At 43.6% G+C, this 20,002-nt stretch overlaps 1 protein-coding gene across 3 annotated transcripts in view; it reads left to right on the top strand.

Annotated features, from left to right (window-relative positions):
- LOC126277981 (RNA-binding protein fusilli-like) overlaps window positions 1-20,002 on the top strand; it is a 442,836-nt gene that overhangs the window by 378,785 nt on the left and 44,049 nt on the right. For all 3 annotated transcript variants that reach the window (XM_049977643.1, XM_049977645.1, XM_049977644.1), the window contains exon 6: window positions 13,600-13,654. In XM_049977643.1, the coding sequence (XP_049833600.1) occupies window positions 13,600-13,654 (55 nt within the window). The remainder of the gene's footprint in view (window positions 1-13,599; window positions 13,655-20,002) is intronic.

Raw genomic sequence — 20,002 nt, 5'->3', positions numbered from 1 at the left:
TCTATGCGTCTTTCTTGAATTCGCCGCTCCAGGTTTGCGCATGGTGGCCAAAATTGGAACTCACTGGCAATGACGCTTTATCTTGCATAGGTAGCAAATTTGAAAAACGAAAAGATGTGTCAATAGCGGTAAACTGAAGAGACTTTCCGATATACTGAAATTAGTCTTTAAGCAAGCAACATTTGCATGTGAAATGAAAAAGTCGTTAGAACCAAGGTTAGCGTAGTTGTTTCTACTCCCAGACGTCTTAAGACATTCAGGGAGAAACTAATAAGAGAAAAATCTGATTGGTAAAGATTGATACCTGTAAATTTTCCCCGTTCAGAATTACAGTTACATTGGTTGAAAATTGTACGTAAATCGTTAGAGCCTTTATAGTACCCTCTGCCAGGCATTTGATTGTGAACAACAGAGTAATCACGTAGATGTAGATGAAGACTATGTAGGTACAGTCCAAAGCCTAAGACGTTCAAAGGGATGCAGATTGTTAGGTGATACCGGCTATCAACATGTTATGAAATCAGCAGAATAGTGAAATGTACAGGATGTGACAAATATTACTCTGATGTGCGGACCAGCCGTATTTGATGATTCATGTAAACTAGATACGTTAAAAGCACGTTTAGAGACGTGCGATTTCCGCACTCGCTGCTCGAAAATTTTATTGTGTTTGCACTGGTATATTTTACGAAAAGTGCGTCCTCCCTTTATGTGTAAATTTGATAAAATCAATTTACGGACCCGCATGATGTAAATTGCAGTAACAGAAGTGAGGGAAGAGTTGGTTAGGTAATCGTTGTGGATTTTTTTTGACAGTTCAGCAGCAGGATGATGAATTTAAACGTAGTCGATCTTCCACTGAACATATGCTTATTTCTGACATCCAGACGTAGACAACCAACGAAATTGTGGAAAAAATTAATATCCTAATACACGTTTCTGGCCAATTGAATGTGTACATTCCCGCTGGAATTGTAAGATATCTGTAGGCCATGGACCAGATTTTTACACCAATTTTTGAATTTGAGGTAGAAAAGAAATGCATTAACATAAATGTTCTTATGATATACACTCAAGCGCCAAAGAAACTAGTGTGGGCAAGAGTATTCAAATGCAGAGATATGTAAAGAGGTAAAATACGTCGCTGCGGTCGGCAACCCCTATATAAGTGCCTGGTGTAGTCGTTAGATCGGTTACTTCTGCTACAATGGCGGGTTATAAAGATTTTACTGAGTCTGAACGTGGTGTTATAGTCGGCGGACGAGTGATGAGACACAGCATCTCCGAATTATCGATGAAGATAGGATATTTTCGTATGACCACTTTCCGAATGTACCATGAAAATCAAGAATCCGGTAAAAGATCAAATCGCCAACATTCCTCCGGCCGGGAAAAGATCCTAATGGCTGCAGATTTCAATGCTAGGCCATCAACAAGTGTCAGCCGAAGGCTCAATCGTGTATCCTTGATGACTGCATGTCAACAAGCTGTACGCCTCGCCTGGGCCCGTCAACACCGACATTGGACTGTTGATGACGGCAACATGTTGCCTGGTCGGATGAGTCCCGTATCGAGTGGATTGACGTGTACGGGTATGGAGACAACCGCATGAATCCATGGACTCCGCTTGTTAGCAGGGGACTGATCAAATTGGTGGAGGCTGTGTAATGGTGTGGGGCGCGTGCAGTTGGAGTGATGCGGGGTCGCTGATTCGTCTAGGTAAGACTATGACAGATGACACGTACGTAAGCATCCTATCTGATCACCTACATCCACTCATGTCCTTTGTGCATCCATATGGACTCCAGCAATTCCAGGAGGACAGTGCGACACCGGACTCATCCAAAATGGCTACAGAGTGGCTCCAGGAACTGTCTTCTGAGTTTAAAGGACTTTCGCTGGCCACCAAACTCCCCAGACATGAATATTATTGAGCATATGTGGGATGCCTCGCATCGTGCTGTTCAGAAGAGATCTCCACCCTCTTGTACTCTTACGGATTTATCGACAACCCTGCAGGATTCATGGTGTTAATTCCGTCCAGCAGTACTTCAGAAATTAGTCGAGTCCATGCTACGATGTGTGCAGCACTTCAGCTTACTCGCAGGGGCCCTACACGATATTAGGCAGGTGTACTAGTTTCTTTGGCTCTTTAGTGTATTTACACTTGGTTAATCACAACTCCCGTGAGTTTTCAGTGAGGAATGGTAACACTAGATAAAATAAGGATTCACGATTACACAGCAGATAAATGATGGTGGAAGCATTGGATGACAGGTAAAAGAGCATGAAAAATCCCAAACTATTCCATTTGCGCGGAGTGATGGGAATGCCGGTTTTATTTATTTGTGTCGTGCTAAGAGATTAGCTTCATTGGAACAGGATCGTCATTGGTTTGGAAATCGTTCAAATCTTCGAAAGAAAATAGTTCTTTGACGTCACGATAAGAAGTCTCTGGTAGTTTTTTCAGAACTGCATGGCCTTCGGTTCTAAGCGCTTTGCTATATTTACCAGATTTGGAGCTCAGCCGTTGCATTTTATTTCCAAGCCCAGTAAATGATAGTGAGCGAAGGTTCGTATAAGATGATAAGGCTCAGAAAATTGGTTTTGCACGGTAGACACATCTTGATCTCATGAGTATTAAAAGAACTGGAAAGCTGTTCGACTAAATGTTTTGATTTTAAAGACGATTATACTGAAAAATAAAAGCAAGAATTATCCTTTAATTATTATTTTGTTGTCAGGCCGAGATGCTGGTGGGTGTAGGCTAGCGATACAGCCAAGAATTGGAGCAGTGGCGCATTTCCCCAAAACCGGCTAGTGCAGCAGCTTTCCAGAGCGTGCCCGTCTCGTGATGCAATTAACTGATAGCTGTCGGGCTAAATTAAGGCGCACATTGTGCGGCGTACAGAAAACACCGTGTGCGCGCAGCAGCCACTGCTGACTGGCGACGGGCCGCCTCCCGCCGCCTATTTATTCAAACTGCTGCGATACTTACTGTTTTACCTGTGACACAGTTGGGATTGCACGACTGCTCTGTGCTCCCTTGTAGGGAAGGTGAATGGACGATGTCGGTTCATTGGGATAACTGTATGAAAGTGAAAGTGCAGCACTTCTACGATGTAAACGAGAGTTAGCAGGCGTGCTTCCACAGCTGAAAGATCACGTCTATTCAAATTCGCTCCAGTGGTATAAAGTGGCGCTAGTAGCGCTATGAGGCTGCATATCAAGATTGCTTTAAATACACGCTGTAAGGTTCGTTTGTGTTAGTTACCTGTGAGATTGGACGTGATGAGTTGATGTTAGGAATGCATTTGAGGTGACAAAGACTCCGTTATCAACACCTCACTTAGTTAGGAAATTTGTGGTAAGTTTCTGTGGGACCAAACTGCTGAGGTCATCGGTCCCCAGTCTTACCACGCTGTTTAATCTGACTTATCCTAAGGACACACACACACACACACACACACACACACACACACACACACACACACACACACCGCCCCTCTCGCGTGGTCTCTTGAGTTTTTCGTCTCACGTCTGTCTATGCTTCTCATGCGCTGTCCGTGTTGATTATCTTTCCTAGACCATTTCTGAGTGGGATACCTCTGGTAAGCGGGAGGGTGGGGGTATGTCCTCTGATTGCCTTTGTTTCTCGGTCTCCCTTTTTTCTTCTTTGTCCGTTAAGTCACTTTCGTTGATCTTTGATGATCTTTGGTAGACCTTGGGGCTTTCTTTCCCTAGGTTTTGTGCAGTAGGCCATTTCTGATCTACTGTCATGTAGACCTGCCTGTTCGAGGAAAAAGGGACTGATGACCTAGTAGTTTGGTCCATTTAATTATCCAACCAGGCGTCTGTAGCGTGCATTCCACAGACCCCTAAATACCACCGTTTGCGATTTTAGTGGCGTCAAGCGAGAACTGACTTGAGGTAGGGTGTTGGTTTGTTGTGTTTCCTGCCACGATGTCAGTGATAGCTGTGTGTTGCGTACTGCAAACATTAGACCTACAGCTGGAGTTAAGATCTGGAGTGCGATTTCATATGGCAGCACGGGCACTTCGTGGTTATCCAACGCATCCTGAGTGCAGATTTGTGCGTCAGTCTGATAAACTGACCTGTTGTACTGCCATTCATGAACAGCATTCCAGAGGGTGTTTTCCAACAGAATACCTCTCGCCCTAATACTGCTTTTCCAACCCAACATGGCCAGGCGGTGTGGCCGAGCGGTTCTAGGCGCTTCAGTCCGCAACCGCGTGACTGATACGGTCGCAGGTTCGAATCCTGCCTCGGGCATGGATGTGTGTGATGTCCTTAGGTTTGTTAGGTTTAAGTAGTTCTAAGTTCTAGGGTACTGATGACCTCATATGTTAAGTCCCATAGTGCTAAGAGCCATTTGAACCATAACCCAACATGCTTTACTACGTGTCGGCTTGTTGTTTTGACCTGCTCGATCACCAAATCTGGCTTCAACCGAGCACATTTGGTACATCATCGGAGGACAACTCCTGCGTCATCCATAACCTGCATTAACAGTCCTGGTATTGATCGACCAAGTGCAAAAGACATGGAACTCCATCCCACAAATTTGCATCCGACACGTTTACTACACAATGCACGCGCGTTTGCATGCCTGCAGACACCATTCTGGCGGATACACGTGTTATTAATACACCAGCATTTCACATTTGCAACGGCTTATCTCCCGCTTACGTTACACTGTGATCTTGCAATGTTGACCACGTAAATACCTTACCTAGACAAATGTATCCCTGCAATTTTATTACTCTGCATTAATTATTTCTTGGTGTTGCGAATTTTTTTCCTTCGGTGTATAAAGGAGGCCACTCTCTACAACTAACATTGCCAAATCCATAAATTACCATGCTGATCCCGTGAAGATAAGGGATGAATGCCAGTGAAAGAAACTTAAACTATTGTTTTCTTGGAAATCTAATGGTCTATTGGGCACGTTCGGTTCCTCCAGCTGAGCATTTCGCCAGGCCGTCGGATTCCGCCGTCCCATATTGAGCCATTTTCCTCGTCATGCCCAAGAGACAAAGAGAATGGAAAAAGAACACTTTTTGGATAATCGTGAGAGACGTTGTTTTTGCTGTGACTGTTTACTCGAGAGATTTCAACGGCCGTATCGGAGCATACGTCAAGGAGAGCGACCGTTCGAGCGGGGTTATCGTGGAGGCCAGAAAGCGGTGCCGTCGGCGGCATTCTGGCCACTGCCGCTGTGGAAGACTGGCGGGCAGTGAGCGCGGGACCGCTTAGAATGCCTCATTAGCTTCACAATGGCAAAGATAAGGCGGCTGCCTGAATGCAGTTTGCCGCTGCGTGCGGCTGCCTTGGCGGCAGTGCAGAGCTGATCATTTTCAGTTGCAGAGGTGCAGCTCAAGAGTGTTGTTAAACTTCTAGGGGGAATACCAGGCGCTACCGGACGTCATCAAAACCAAATCAACTTTCATAAACACATCAAAGCGTTTCCGCTTTATCTGTAAGCTGTCCGAAGCGAGATTTAGCTATCAACAAAAACTGAAGTACTGATACCGCGTTATCGGGCCTAATCTTCGCGTGAATTGCAGTATTATGCCATGTGTTAAGCAATCCCATCCTGCATTTAGAGTGAGTCGATGACCACCACTTGAGCACTGAAATAATCGTTTTGATCCTGATGTTGCAGTGTTTGTGGTTTATGATTGTTATTTTGACAAAAATCAAACAATTGCTTATCGTCAAGTATGTAAATAGCAGTATATTGGCATCTTGAAACCTGTGTAATAATGATCGCTCTTTGGTAAGGCAGCTTAGAGCGTGTTTATCTTAAGAACGAGAACGGGCAGTTATCGATTCACGTTGCTGTGAAATTTTCAAGGGAACGTTGGTTTATACTGCTGCCGTAACGAAGCCATTTTTCTTTAAATTTCTTGGCATGACTGTCAGAATAAATATTTTCATCTTGTCGTAATTGAACACACACTACGGTTATCTGTGGTTGTGAATTTCTGAAAAAAATGGTCGAGGTGATGAACTGCTTGACAAATTTGAAAATTTGTAAAATTTGCTGTGTGACTCGAAGAAGATTGCAGCCCTGGAGCTACCGAAAGTTTTGGCGCAACCTTGATAAAGTCACCAGGTCAGCCACGCGGTTCGAAAAACGTGCATATGAATGTGCAGGGTTTCCATTACCTGACGCATTCAAGTTCCATTTTTAAAAGTTACGTTACAGGTCAGCTTCGACAAGTGAACCTTCGGACGATTTACAGTATCTATACAGGAACGTCAGGAGACATAGGTGTGGAAGACCATTAGAAAAAGTCGACTTAGCGTAAAACATGAACCACTGTTCGTAACAATAAGTAGTACGAAATAACAAGACAAGGTCCCCAGGCGGTGATACTGTGCAGTTCCCTAATATTCTCTCCCTCCTGCACTGTCTCCACGGGCGTTGCCAGCTGAAAAGGTAGACATATCTCGGCTCCATTGGTCTGCTTGGGAAGAAGACACCTAAAGTGGTCATTCCGCCCATAGATCACTTTTTCTGGCACAACGATGGCGATTCCTTAAACTATGTGAGGTTGTCGTAATGGGTAAAAAGTTCGCAAGAATGTTGACGAGATACTATAAATGCATTTACTGAACAATTTTCTATGATTGCCACATCATTGCCTTCGGTATGTCAAAACACATAAGGCGAATTTGGAAAGAATAAAGTGTGGTCAACACATCTGAAAATCAAATGGCAGCTTCGTCTCAGTGTGTTCATGCACATTACAGCTGTAGAGAATGATCACAACGAAAGACTTGTTACGTATATCGCTTCACAGACCCTCGGTTGTGAGTAATATACGGTGCAAAGATGCTTAGTTATTTATTCGCATCGTTAATAAGCACTGCGTGGTTGTCATCAACATGTAAATACTAGGGAACACAAGAAGGTGGCTGCTGAATAATATTGCTTCACAGACGGACAAACAATACTGTTTACTGCGTCAACAGTAATTCGGATGCTTTATTCAAGGTGGCAGTAGCGAATCTAGTGTTTGATACAAATTTTGATGCAAAACTAGTTGCCGGAGCCTCGCCTTCGCTGGTTGCCCTTGGCGCCAAGATTTTCTGGAAGCTCTGTTGATGAGACATAAAAACTAGCAACGGCAGTAAGTGTTGTTATAAAAGTCCATGCGGCTCATTCTGGTATTTTTACTGCATCTTCTGACAACGCGAACCGTGGCTATTGCTTGCAAAGGTTGGAGGTTTAACTAAAGAAGAGCTTCAGCATACAGAGCTCTTTATCGGCTATACTGCGTCGTGATCGTTAAACTTATTTCAGAAGTCGTTGCTGCAGCGTTAGGAAGCGAAATATTCAAATGGACTTGAAAAGTTGTGCAATATTTCTGTCACAGTAAGGGTTTGGAAGAGGCATAAAACGGAATAGAATCCATCCGCCCGAACAGGGCTAGGAAGACCCAACGATGACGACCGAACGCCGTGTCGTCCTCAACCGACAGGCTTGTCTGGATGCGGAGATAGAGATGCATGTGGACAGCACACCGCTCTCCCAGCCGTTGTCAGCTTTCGTGGCCGGAGCCGCGCTTCTACTAAGTCACGTAACTCGTCAGCTGGCGTCAATGCCCGAGTGCACCACACAGGCCAACAACGTTCGGCAAACTCGGGCGATCACTCATCCAGGTGCTAGCGCCCCCCCTCCCCCCCTCCCTCTGACAACGCTTAACTTCAGAAATCAGACGGCAACCGGTGTCACCACTGCAGCAAGGCCGTTGACAAACGGAATAGAAGCTGTCTTGAAAATAGGTTGTGAAGTTAATTCCAACAAAAGGGTGATAAAGAGCGATGACGCTGAGGGAATTAGCTTATGGAATGTGACACTAAAATAGAAGCAGAGTTTTGCTTTTGGGACTGCAAAGTAACTGAAGTAGACACGATATAGGACGCAGTGGTGCCAGCAAGAAAAAAATTTCTCCGAAAAAGAGAATGAAGTTAACATCTGATATAAATTAAGAGTTACGAAGTCATTTTTGAAGGTGGTTGTTGAGTGTGCAACCTTGTGCGGAAGTAAAACGTGAATGGTAAGCAGACAACAAGAGAAGTGAGTAGTTTGAAATGTGATGCTACGGATGAATACTGACGGATAATTTGGTACACGGAGAAACTAATGAAGTACTGAAGGAAACAGGAAAGAAGAGATATTTATGGTACAATTTGAATAAAATGAGAGATGTCGCTAGGATAGATCCCAATTATTCCTGATTCGTTAATGTGTAAAAGTGTGGTAAAAGAGGAGAGATTAAAAGTTATAGAGGGGGAAAAGACTAGCAGCGGATAGACTGGCAGGGAGGGCATTATCAAACCTGTCTTTGGATGGTCACGGTCTTAAAGTTGTCCGCATGTGCACTGCAACAAAGATTTGGAACTGATGGTTTCAGCCAAAATTTCGAAGCAATTCGATGAATTTGTTCACACATGTACCCGACAGGAAATTTTCGAATTTAAACGCATAAGAATCTTAACTTTGTCATTATATTTACGTTGTTCTCATTGTAGGTGCCACTTCGCACTTACTAGCTCTTTTCGTTGGCTGTATCCTCATATTTAATTATTCAGATCTCGGGTGAAGGAATTTATAAGGGTTGCATAGGATTAAGTACTTCGCGAGAGTTTGAAACTAAAACTTTAAATAATAATAATAATAAAAAGAATGACTGCTGTAGATTTTTGCCAGTCATAGGCTTCAGTACAAGTACTGAAGCGAAGAAACTCGTCTGATTTATTCAGATCTGGTACTGAATATATTTTAGACACATTGGGCAAACGATTGAATGTAAGAAACGATCAAGCGAGTGGGGTCAAAACTCTCCACCCTTATTTACATCATATCGAGCGAGGTGGCGCAGTGGCTAGCACACTGGACTCGCATTCGGGAGGACGACGGTTCAATCCCGCGTCCGGCCATCCTGATTTAGGTTTTCCGTGATTTCCCTAAATCGCTTCAGGCAAATGCCGGGATTGTTTCTTTGAAAGGGCACGGCCGACTTCCTTCCCTGATGCAATGAGACCGATGACCTCGCTGTCTGGTCTCCTTCCCCAAACAACCCGAACCCCGTATTTATATCAGAGTAATTGATGTCCGCACCTAATTAAGACGGCATACATCCTGTATAAGAATCAAGTAATCACGCCATACATTATATACAGTTGTGTAACGGGCATCCATGTGATTATCTCCAAAACATTTAACCGCAACTGTGTTTCTAAAGACCATAAATTATAAGTAAGCGTCCGATGTGTCAGGTTGCAGCAGTTGCTGGATAAAATAACGCCCGCATAGCATTCGTTTTGAGTGTAATGTTGTAAACGCCACGTGTGCCATTCGGTGTCTACCGGAGCTGATGCGACGCTCGCTCACTCTCGTCGACGCGACCTTTGCGCCGGTAAATATGTGCGCTCGTCTGGACTTTCGTCGGGCTGCTATCTTAATGCTTGCGTCCGCGAGATCGACTGCGCACTGTTGTAAGAATTCATCGGTTATGCCACACAGCAGACTAAAGTGACGAGCCTCAACGTATCCATCGCGTACGTAATACATGATGGGAGTACCTTTCAGCCTCATGTACAGTATACGTTATTCACATATACACTGATATGTTCTAAAGTGAATGGCGTTTATGAAGAGTTGACTAATCTGTATGAGTTCTTGATTACTGTAGTTAACAGGCGAACCCATAATAAAGACCATTCTTCAGTAAGAGGCTTGAGCCGCTTCTGTTCGCAATAGCCTCAGAGACTACTTTTTCATTGGACTCACAGGTATGAATTCATGCAGGACAAAAACACTTCTGTTATCGACCTGATTGTAAACTGTCTTCGACTGATTTAAAGATTGTGTGATTGCCAGCGCAGGCTATGGTTCTCAAATCTTCGGCAGAGCTACATTACGTACGTCCTTCGCTTCCATCGTCTCTTAGGTGCTGCAAAGCTTGTTAACCTGTTCCTGCCCCCATCCCCCTCCATCATCTCCCTCCCCCCTCCCCCCCCCCCCCCCCTCTCTCTCTCTCTCTCCTCTCTCTCTCTCTCTCTCTCTCTCTCTGTGTGTGTGTGTGTGTGTGTGTGTGTGTGTGTGTGTGTGTGTGTGTGTGTGTGTGTACAATGTCGACGAAATATCTGCGCCCTTCTGTATGCTCTAAGATACCAGTTTTTTACGTTCATGTACTCTGTAAATCTTTATACGATTTGTGACAAAGGGCACTTTCTATTGTGCGACTTGGGTGGACCTTAAGAATATTACATGCGTACACTCACTTCTGCGCTGGCCGCTGTGACCGAGCGGCTCTAAGCGCTTCAGTCCGGAACCGTGCGACTGCCTCGGGCATGGATGCGTGTGTTGTCCTTAGGTAAGGTAGATTTAAGTAGTTCTTTGTTCTAGGGGACTGATGACCTCAGATGTTAAGTCCCATACCCCCCCCCCCCCCCAAGAGCCATTTGAACTCCCTTCTACGAACAGTCATTTAAATAATTTTCTCTTCGGTTTCTACGGATGCTATGATTATGATACATAAGAAGATTTATACTTTTACCCCCTGACACTCAGCAGTCCTTCAAATTTTCTAACAAGTTTATCTCGGGAAGTTAGGCATCTCCCTCCGATCTTAAAATGAGAGATGTTTAAGAATTAGAGGTTGCGACAAACAGTGAGTTGTAAACGTGTGCCTCAGTTTCCTATAAAGGTCAATGAAACGAGACAGATGGAAGAAAAGAATGGAAACGATTTATTATTTCAGAAGTAATCGCCATAACTGTTAAAACATTCATCTCACTGTGCGGCAAGTCAGCCAATGCCTTCACGGAAAAAATGTTTCCCTATGGAACCATGATTGTATCCTGGCGCGCACCTCTTCGCTCGAAGCGTATTGGCGCCCAAGCATGTCTCAGTCCAGGGTTCCAAAAATACGGAAATGGGATGGGGAGACACCAAGACTCTGTGGAGGATGTGTAGGGGTTTCTGAGCGAAACTCATGTGGCGTAGTCGAAACAACTTTGCAATGCGGGCGGGCATTATCCTGCGACAGAATGATATCGTCCGTCGACCAGATGCTCATTGATTTTCCGGAACACGGTGCAACAATTGACGCACAGCGGTACGTGGACACTTCGTAAAAAACGTAGCGCGCCATAAAGTTCAAACTCTCAGGAATGTTGACGGACGTCGCCGCAGACGCTTCGGTGGCAAGCCTTACACATCTTCCATACAATCCTGGACTCTCCACATGCCATTTCCGTATTTTTGCAGCCCTGAAGCAAGACATTCGTGGCCTTCGGTTGGCCCCTAACAGAAAGTTACGATGAGGCAACCGCAGACATTTCTCCATGAAGGCATTGACCGACTTGTTTCACACTGGGATAAGTCTGTTAAGTTATGGCGATCACTTTTGAAATAATAAAGTTTACTTACTTATTAACCACTGTCTCGTTCGCATTTGCTGATTACCTGTAGCCTAAATTGGCGGGCATGTCGTAGAACCGATAAAAATCACCACAAACCTGAATTCGTTCGCAAAGTTTACAATGTTCATGCGAAGAATTTAATTCCGTCATTAATGATTCTACATAGCCACATTCATTACGCCGGTAGGACGCATCTGTTTCATACCGTGTATGATGGCGTTCCGCCCGTACGTGGACAACTCGTATTTCCACCTATACTCTCAAAGTCTATGTGACGGGGTACCTGTTTCCCTGCCAGCCTCCTTCACCAGTATCAGATTACATGGCTGCAGGGAAGCACATCTTGCTCCCGTGACCTTGCGTAGGTCACGTTATTTTAGGTGATACATGAAAGTTCAGAGCATTCGGATGTCCCGTTATGAGGTACCAACACGTTACAACTTCACATTTCGTGCAGTTACATTGTCGGTGCAAGTATCCTTCACTCTTTGATTATCTTGTTTAGAAGTATTTTTTCTCTACGTGTTTGTGACTTAAATGGAGGAAACTGAAGTTTTGTGGGAATCACGTCGCTGATTGCAAGCAAGAAACTGTGCTCGCAAGATGCCCTATCGGTAGAGGCCATCGATGATGTTTTGGGTGTCCGCAAACAGTTTCAGTAGTAATTACTTTGCCGGTAAAAATCCACGTCGATCCGGATGTCTTTGAGTATATCTGCGGACATCCGCAATACTAATTAGTTTATAGTTAAAAGTCACTCTTGTCTGTGTTTTTAAAAATCTCGAAGTTCTCATTGCGCTCTTCTATTAACTATTCGTCACTCTTCTGAAATGGCTGTATTATTAATGGTTGTAAATCAAATGCTGCTGGAACATGAAGACGGCAGTCTGAACGGCTGTTTCGTGGTCTGTGCGTTACTATTTTCGTCTCTTTTGTATTTGAATCGATAGTAATTATTATTGTTTTAAATAAGGACGGATTGCCACTATGTTGGCCGGATGCATAGTATCCAGAAAACAGCAGATGAGCGCTCTCTCTCTCTCTCTCTCTCTCTCTCTCTCTCTCTCTCTCTCTCTCTCTCTATTTTTTTAGGGCTTAAAGGTGCAAATTTTCAGTCCAGACGATTTGTCTGTGCAGATTTCTAGCTCTGAGATAGCGTTCACCAGGCCACAAAGTTTACCAAGACCAGCGACATGCTCACCTGGAGTCTTTTCCGCACAATTACATGCACGTCCGTTATTATAAAAATACTGTTTAGTTTTCATTAACAGATATCACTTATGCAATTAAAGAAAGGTATTCCAAAGCGAGTGAAAGCAATTCTAGGACACCCCGTCTTTTGAAACCTTAGTTTACGTGAGGGCCCCTGTTTTCCACATTCGTCGTAAATAGTGTATGTTGTAAAATTAGTGAATATCTCAGCGTTTCTTTTAAATGTATTCAAATGTACGCTTTTCGCGCTTTTTTAGTGTAAACCGTTAACACGTTTTAATATTATGGTGAATTAAAGAACATTTGATAAAAGAACTGAAATATAATCATTTGATTGTAGGTACTGTGACGACTTCGTTTATATTAGCAAAGAAACCGACCATGAAAAACTTCAGGCCAAGCCCAAGTGCACCCCAGAGCTCCGAGGTACCGAACGGAATGACGCGTTAAACACGTTTACAATAATTCCAGTATCTATGATGTGGAGAACAGACTGGAAGATGCGGATAGCATTTCCCTTATCGGTTCATTCTGAAAACTTCTGCCCGTGAGTTATAACGCTCCTGCGCGTTTTGGGTCTAGTCACATTCGTGGCCTGGTTTACATGGTCAGAATTTATGTTTGTAGCCGACTGGGTGGTAATTAGTGGGTTCTCATAGTCGGAGTTGTGCTTACTGTTGCGATGCACAGACGTCAAGCATTGGAATATAATGGTTGGTTGTACTGATATTTACACGATCTTTATTAAATTTCTTTACCATGTCTTCTTTGCCAGGTTCTGATACTAACGTTTTTTAATTATTTTTCAGCTGGCGTTATGTTACAAACTATATTAGTCATCCGTATTTGTTAACATGTAGCTGTTCTCATTAAAGATATCTGTTGTTTCGTGGAATGACGAAGTGAATGTTTGTCTCTTTGCAGGTCATAAGTTCGAGGAGCCAGAAGTGATCAACCTTCGCCTGGAACCTGGAATATGGTGAGTACAGTCGAACGCTTGTGCTATAGTGGAAAGTTGTAACTGGTAAGTGCGTTACGCAACGTGCCTACCGAAGGATCATTTCTTCCGTCGCCAATCTCGGCCGCTCCAGTCAGATAACATGATATGTTTGTCTTTAAAAAATAAATAAGCAGAGTGCCGAGATAATGGAAAATTTCTTGTTCGTGCGGCCTGTTATCTCTACCAAGAGTAAGTGCTGGTCGTTGGTAGACTGTTACAATCTTTCGAGAGTACACTTGGGCTACTTTTGAAGTAAGTTACTGGATAAACCACTACGAATTAACGTGTAACAGCAAGCGTCGGAGAGTATGAGATTATGCAATAAACGGGTTAAAAATAACGTCCTAATATATTCATACTCTATTTCCGGTTGTGATTATGGTACTGTTGTCCGCTTCACCGGCACATAGCATAGTATAATCTTTCAAATGTTTGAGAAGTGTTTCCTTCTGTTTGTGTTACATGTTATCAGATTCCAAGTTGAAATAGAATTTGTGATTCATGCTGTACACGCGAAGAGTCGTTACGACTTTCTTTCATCTCTGCTGGATATGTGCGAGCGCTGTGGCCAACTGTTGCGCCTTTGTCTGAGGTGTAAATGTTTGTTTCTCTGTCCGTGTTTCATTCAGTATTCACACGCCTGTACCGCTTTCAGCTGCCACGCTGTCATCGCTAGACTGCCAGTCTTCCCTTCGTGCAGCAATATCAACATTGTTCCTTGTGCTGCCGTGACGTGGCTGCCAGGTGCTGGGGGCAGCCGAAGTATTTCGTTCTATCCCTGTACATTGCTAATGGTGGCAGTCTTTCACCCTGAACAAGTGATGATAATATATTGAGCAGCTGCACGAAATATTGCAAAAACAGTACTTCCACAACTGATATTCATCACTACATAACGCAAAAATAATTGCAGACATAAGTTATGGTGTTCTTAATCGGAATTAAGTATCTGAAAATCCGAAAGTGTAACGCCGGAAATTTTGACATAAAGATAAGTTGCATTAGGAAAAAACTGCACGGAAAAACATGAAAACGGCAGTCAGGATCATTTCGATTTGCGAGGATCTGACAACAGGTTGACGCACGCTGGTTTCCTTGCAGAAAAATTCTGGCATCCACAGAATACTTGACAAAGCCAAAATATTCACCATACGTCGGGGAGAAATAACAGTTAATGAAAGACGTTCATTCATGCTACACGTACGGCCCTCTCTGTTGTAGGAAATTAGAAATTTAAAATTTAGTGTAGCACAGTATAATGCTTGATCAAACATAACGCGCTATCGTAATATTTTTTCAGTGCACTCGGTAATGGAAAAAAAAGCCGGGATGGATCCAAAAAGTGCGGCAGAGCAGAAAACATCCTGAAAGAAGAGCGTGGGAAAATAAGATTTTCACAGAGCTTCTCTTGTTTGATAATGCCTGCATCGTACGGTTAAAGTCTCATCTGTTTTCGATTACGGGAAATGGATAAATACTAATGTTCTTACTACACAGGACCAAGATTTTGTGAAGTGTCAACAGTGTTCTTTGGGCGTATGAGCGAGCTGGGGTTAAGCATCCTACCATCTCAGTTCACAGTTTAATTGAACGCAGTTAGTCGCGTGTGCGTCCCCATACGTCTGATGCTGCCGCCTCATCGCGTACCGGGCGGCGCCTTCCCAGTAGTCGTCGGTGCGATGGCCATGTTACGCCTTTGCACGTATGCTGATTATCCTCCAGGCACTTAGCTGCTACATTATGTGGCGTGCGTATTGAGTTCGCACGGCAAGCAATTTTTTCCTTCTGTTACTCTTTCACCCTCACACTGTTGATGCTGATTTCGAAACAACTTCTAATGTGCGCATGCGCGTGCAATCAAATTTGTTTATGATATTTCGTAACTAATTCTGTTAGTAGCCTCAGCATATTTGTTCATGGACTCGTGATACTGTTAGTTTGTGAGTTTCGTTGTATGTTTTGGACACCATGGGTTTTACGGACTGTCGTTTATTTACCGAATATCTACGAAGGGAGACTTTCATTAAACAGGAGCAATGGTTCTGCTTCACAACAAAGTTTACAATATGTAAACAGCTGTGTAAATCTATCAGCCACAAGTCACTAAGGCACAAGACATTCACTAAAAAAAACCACTAACCGCACTGGAGAAGTATTGGATTCTAATCAGGTGAAGGAAGAAGCAACAACTAATTTCTATATAGCACGACGTATCATTTACAAGTACTGATCGACAGTAGAGTTTGGAATACTGGCTGCGAACAGCCAGCGTGAGATTAATAGATTTTCCGTCAGCTTTTGACTCAGTTTCGAAGAAATATATACTAACAGCCTTTGGAAAACAAGGCATTTATTCTACCTATTCGAGAATAATTACATCTAGATTAGATTGTAATAATTCAAAGTCAGAATTGAAAGAGGAGAGAGACATGGAGATTCCATATCGTCCAAAGAATTATGAGCTCCGGTAGAAACGATTCTCAGTTTTGTAAACGGGGAAAAAGGTATATATGTCATTGTAGCATACCTGAACACTCTTAATTTTTGTGATAACTTTGCACTGCTTGCCTCTGTTGCAGATAAACTTGACTAAGTAATGGGAGAAAGTAGCAAATAATATCTGATGGTAGACTTGAAAATAAATCACTGTAAGACCAAACATGTATTTCTTATATGTACATCAGAAAGAGAGTAGTACAGACAAACAAGGAAATCATAAACTTAGCTGAAGAGTGTTTTCTATTTAGAAGAGCTCAAGACAAATCAATGAACATAAAAAACATATTTGAAAAGGTGTGGAATGATTTTTCTGATACTGATGGTGTTTTCAGAATTTCAATCCTTCGATGTGTCTGAAACAGAGCGCTTGAAATCGGTGCGTAATGTCAGTTTTGCCCCAAGTCAGTGAGACATAAGAGTGGGGGCGGGGAGTGAAAAGGGATTGGTAACATCTGACGTCTAGGCCACACTGCACAATTGGTGTGTTGTGCAGGTAGTATTGGAATGCATTGCAGGAGATTTACGTGTGTGATAGGCGCGGCTAGCAGAAAGAGGAGGAGGAGGAGGAGTGTCCAGTATCTGTGCCGTATTCGTATGTGGGCGAAGTCTTGGATGAAGGCTAGTTAGATGATGATGTGGAGGAGTAACATAGATTCACTTAGCTGCAGACAGTAACAAATCGAAGAGGCGGAAATAGTTGCTACTGCTGCTGCTAGGGATGATTGTCACCTCTTCACAGGTACTGCATCGAGCCTCTTGGATACTCTGTTATATAATTTGATATTTGACATCACTCCAATGTACACCGTCTTTAATGTATTGTTTAGACCAATCCTGTTGTAGCGGTGCATATGTTTTGATTTGTTCATACTTATTTTGCAATAACGTCATAGTTTAAACACTTCTCGTTACGATTTTAACCTGCAGCGAACTACTGTGTCATGCTGTTACCCATTGATAGTGTCCTGAAGTTTATATACGCGGGTACTACACAATCGTAAGCGAGAGTCCGTCGTTTGGAAGGGTGTCACAGTTTCGACGCACTTCTCTCTGTACTGTAGCAAGCGTCACTTCGACTACCATCGACTACCATGCTGCTTGTATCGCGTAGCGTTTGCAGAACAGTGACGTCACGAGCTACACGTTACTGCTCCGCTCTCCAGCCAGTTATTGTCAATCTGAAACCATGTGTGTGTGTGTGTGTGTGTGTGTGTGTGTGTGTGTGTGTTTTTGGGGGGGAGGGCTGAATAATGAGGTAGTCACAGTGGTATATAAATAACTGACAAATGTGACTGCTAGCAGAAAACGCAAATAAACAATAATGCTTTTGTCTCATAAGGGGAGGCCTCGACGCTTGTAACGCTGATTTACTGCAAACTTCGTACACTCGTAGTACTCCATGAGGACAACAAAATGTGTAAGCAGTAGCGCGTACTTCTGAAGCGTTATTGAGAAAATCGCAAGATAATTTCGATCGTCAAATATATACCTGTGCGTGGCCATTTATACCACGAAGCGGCGGCAGCCAAGTGGTTAGCGTTGAAGCTCTGTAATCGTTGGGTCACTGGATACAGTCCCGTTCGTCAGGTTTTTTTTTTTCAACCTACTCATTTTCTTTACTATTTATATTACAATTGATATAATGGGAAAAATACGTGTAATCGGATGAACGTTTATTAAATTTACAATGTTATTTGGCACTCCACAAATTTTTATCATCACAAATAATATAATTTACTGTCGACCAGTAAACGACCAAACGCATAAAATAAAGTGATACTGAAAATGTATGCTTGTCCGTGTCTTCAAAATTGTTCGTTTTAATCGAAAGAGAACGAGAAATAGCTTCTCGTGAAGGCGCTATTCAAATACAGTCGATACTGCGTGACCAATTAGCAGCGCCAATATTTAAGGAAATGCTGCGTTATGCATGGTTTGCTTCCAAATTATCGTCTGAAAGAGAGCTTTTTGTAAATGTTAACGAGGTTTGTTTCCCCACGGAAAACCTCAAAAGATCTTGCGTATGCGGAAATATAGCATTTATTCAATGGAGCTGCTGCCGTTTACTTAATGTTCTCTATGTTTCCACGAAAAATACCATCCTGCAACTTTACTCGTAATATCGAAAGCGATGATTAATTGTACATCTTTCGAAAGCCGTCTGTGCCGCTCATAAACTTGGAAGGAGCGCGTAGCGACTTGTTACCTCCAAGTATGAGGGATTTCTAAAAATCACGGACAAGCATACATTTTCAGTATCACTTTATGCTTTTGGTCGTTTACTAGTCGATAGTTATGAATATTACATTCAGCCCTCTGACCGAACACGCTGAGCTACCATGCCGGCAACTCGGCTGCCGCCGCTTCGTGGTATAAATGGCCACGCTCTGATACATATTTGACGACCGAAATTATCTTGAGATTTTCTCAATGAGACCTGAGAAGTACGCGCTACTGCTTACAAATTTTGTCGTCCTCATGGAGTACTACGAGTGTGCGAAGTTTGCAGTAAATCCGCCTCCCAAACGTCGTGGCCTCCCCTTTTCAGTTTAAAATCCTCTACCATATGCGTGTGACCCTAAAGATTTAAGACAGCCTTTTTATGTAGAATCTTGAGTGCTGTTGCTGTGCTCCTGTGTGACACTTGTACGCCACCAACTGCACGAGAAAATCGCACGGTCTCTCTCTCACCTCGCTAGCTACTAGAAACACACCGTATGTACAAAGCTCGTCCGCCTTCGTAGCTGAGTGGTCAGCGTGTTTACGTGTCATGCGCAGGATCCAGGTTCGATTGCCGGCACTGCAAAGACCTTTCCCACCGTGGGAGCGGTCCACTGTGTCTCGTGATGGCAATTTAGGAGCTGCTTGAATGAGATGTAGCGTCTCCAAGGTCTGGAAAACCAACGGCCGGGGGCGGAGGGTCGGTGACCTGACCCCACGCCCCTCCATACCGCATCTCGATGACGCCGTATGGCAGAGGGCGACAGTCACACGGCGGCTGGCCGACGTCGGCAAAGCACAGTCCTGTCTGGGCGTGACGGCGGAAGTGTTCTTTCTTTAATTATTTTCCCTATACTTGCCGTAAGCGAAATTTAAGAACTGAACTACCAGTAGTATGAGCTGCATCTGAAAACAAAGTTGCTGTTGGTGCAGGATATTCGCGTTCATTATTAATGGTGAATCTCTTGCGAAACAGGAAGTGGGAGACGAAATAATATTAGTGGTTTGTGTTTATTGGCCGCGTTTATTCTCACGGAAGGCTTAACCTCATTTGATTTTATGTCATTTTTAAGCTGTTCCGATCTTCGCAATAGACGAATATTTTCTGGAAATAAAAAAAAATCAAAATTTGATCTGATTCGTTGCGTGTTTCGTAGGGACCACACTGACGTGTGTAGGGGCGTAAGAATGACGGTGTAGGTCCGGGGAAAGTGGTAGCGTACTGCGTGACTTCATTGGCGACAGTGCACTTGGCCGAGGTGGACGAGCACGTGTGTAGTACGTGCAGCGTGCGCTTGCGTGCAGGTCGACTCTCACATGAAGGCCGCGTGTCGGGAGCTCAGGTTTGCTGACGTGCGTGAATAGCGGAAGAGCCGTGTAGGGTGGCTCCAGCGACGGAGAACTTGGCGCAGGAGCGCTGGAAGCAGTTTCAGCTCGCAACAGGAATAAAATAGGAGGAGCGAAAGTTTATTTAAAATCTGTGCATATACCAGACAGCAGTTAGGTCAAAGTACACGAAAAAAAAACGTAGTCGAGAAGGGACTGAGACATGGTCGTAGCCTGTGCCTAATGTTATTCAATCTGTACATTAGGAAAGGTGTGAAGAAA

This window comes from Schistocerca gregaria, chromosome 6 (genome assembly GCF_023897955.1).
Source record: "Schistocerca gregaria isolate iqSchGreg1 chromosome 6, iqSchGreg1.2, whole genome shotgun sequence".
NCBI lineage: Eukaryota > Metazoa > Arthropoda > Insecta > Orthoptera > Acrididae > Schistocerca > Schistocerca gregaria.
The sequence above is the reverse complement of the archived record's forward strand: the minus strand, read 5'-3'. Positions and strand labels throughout refer to the sequence as shown.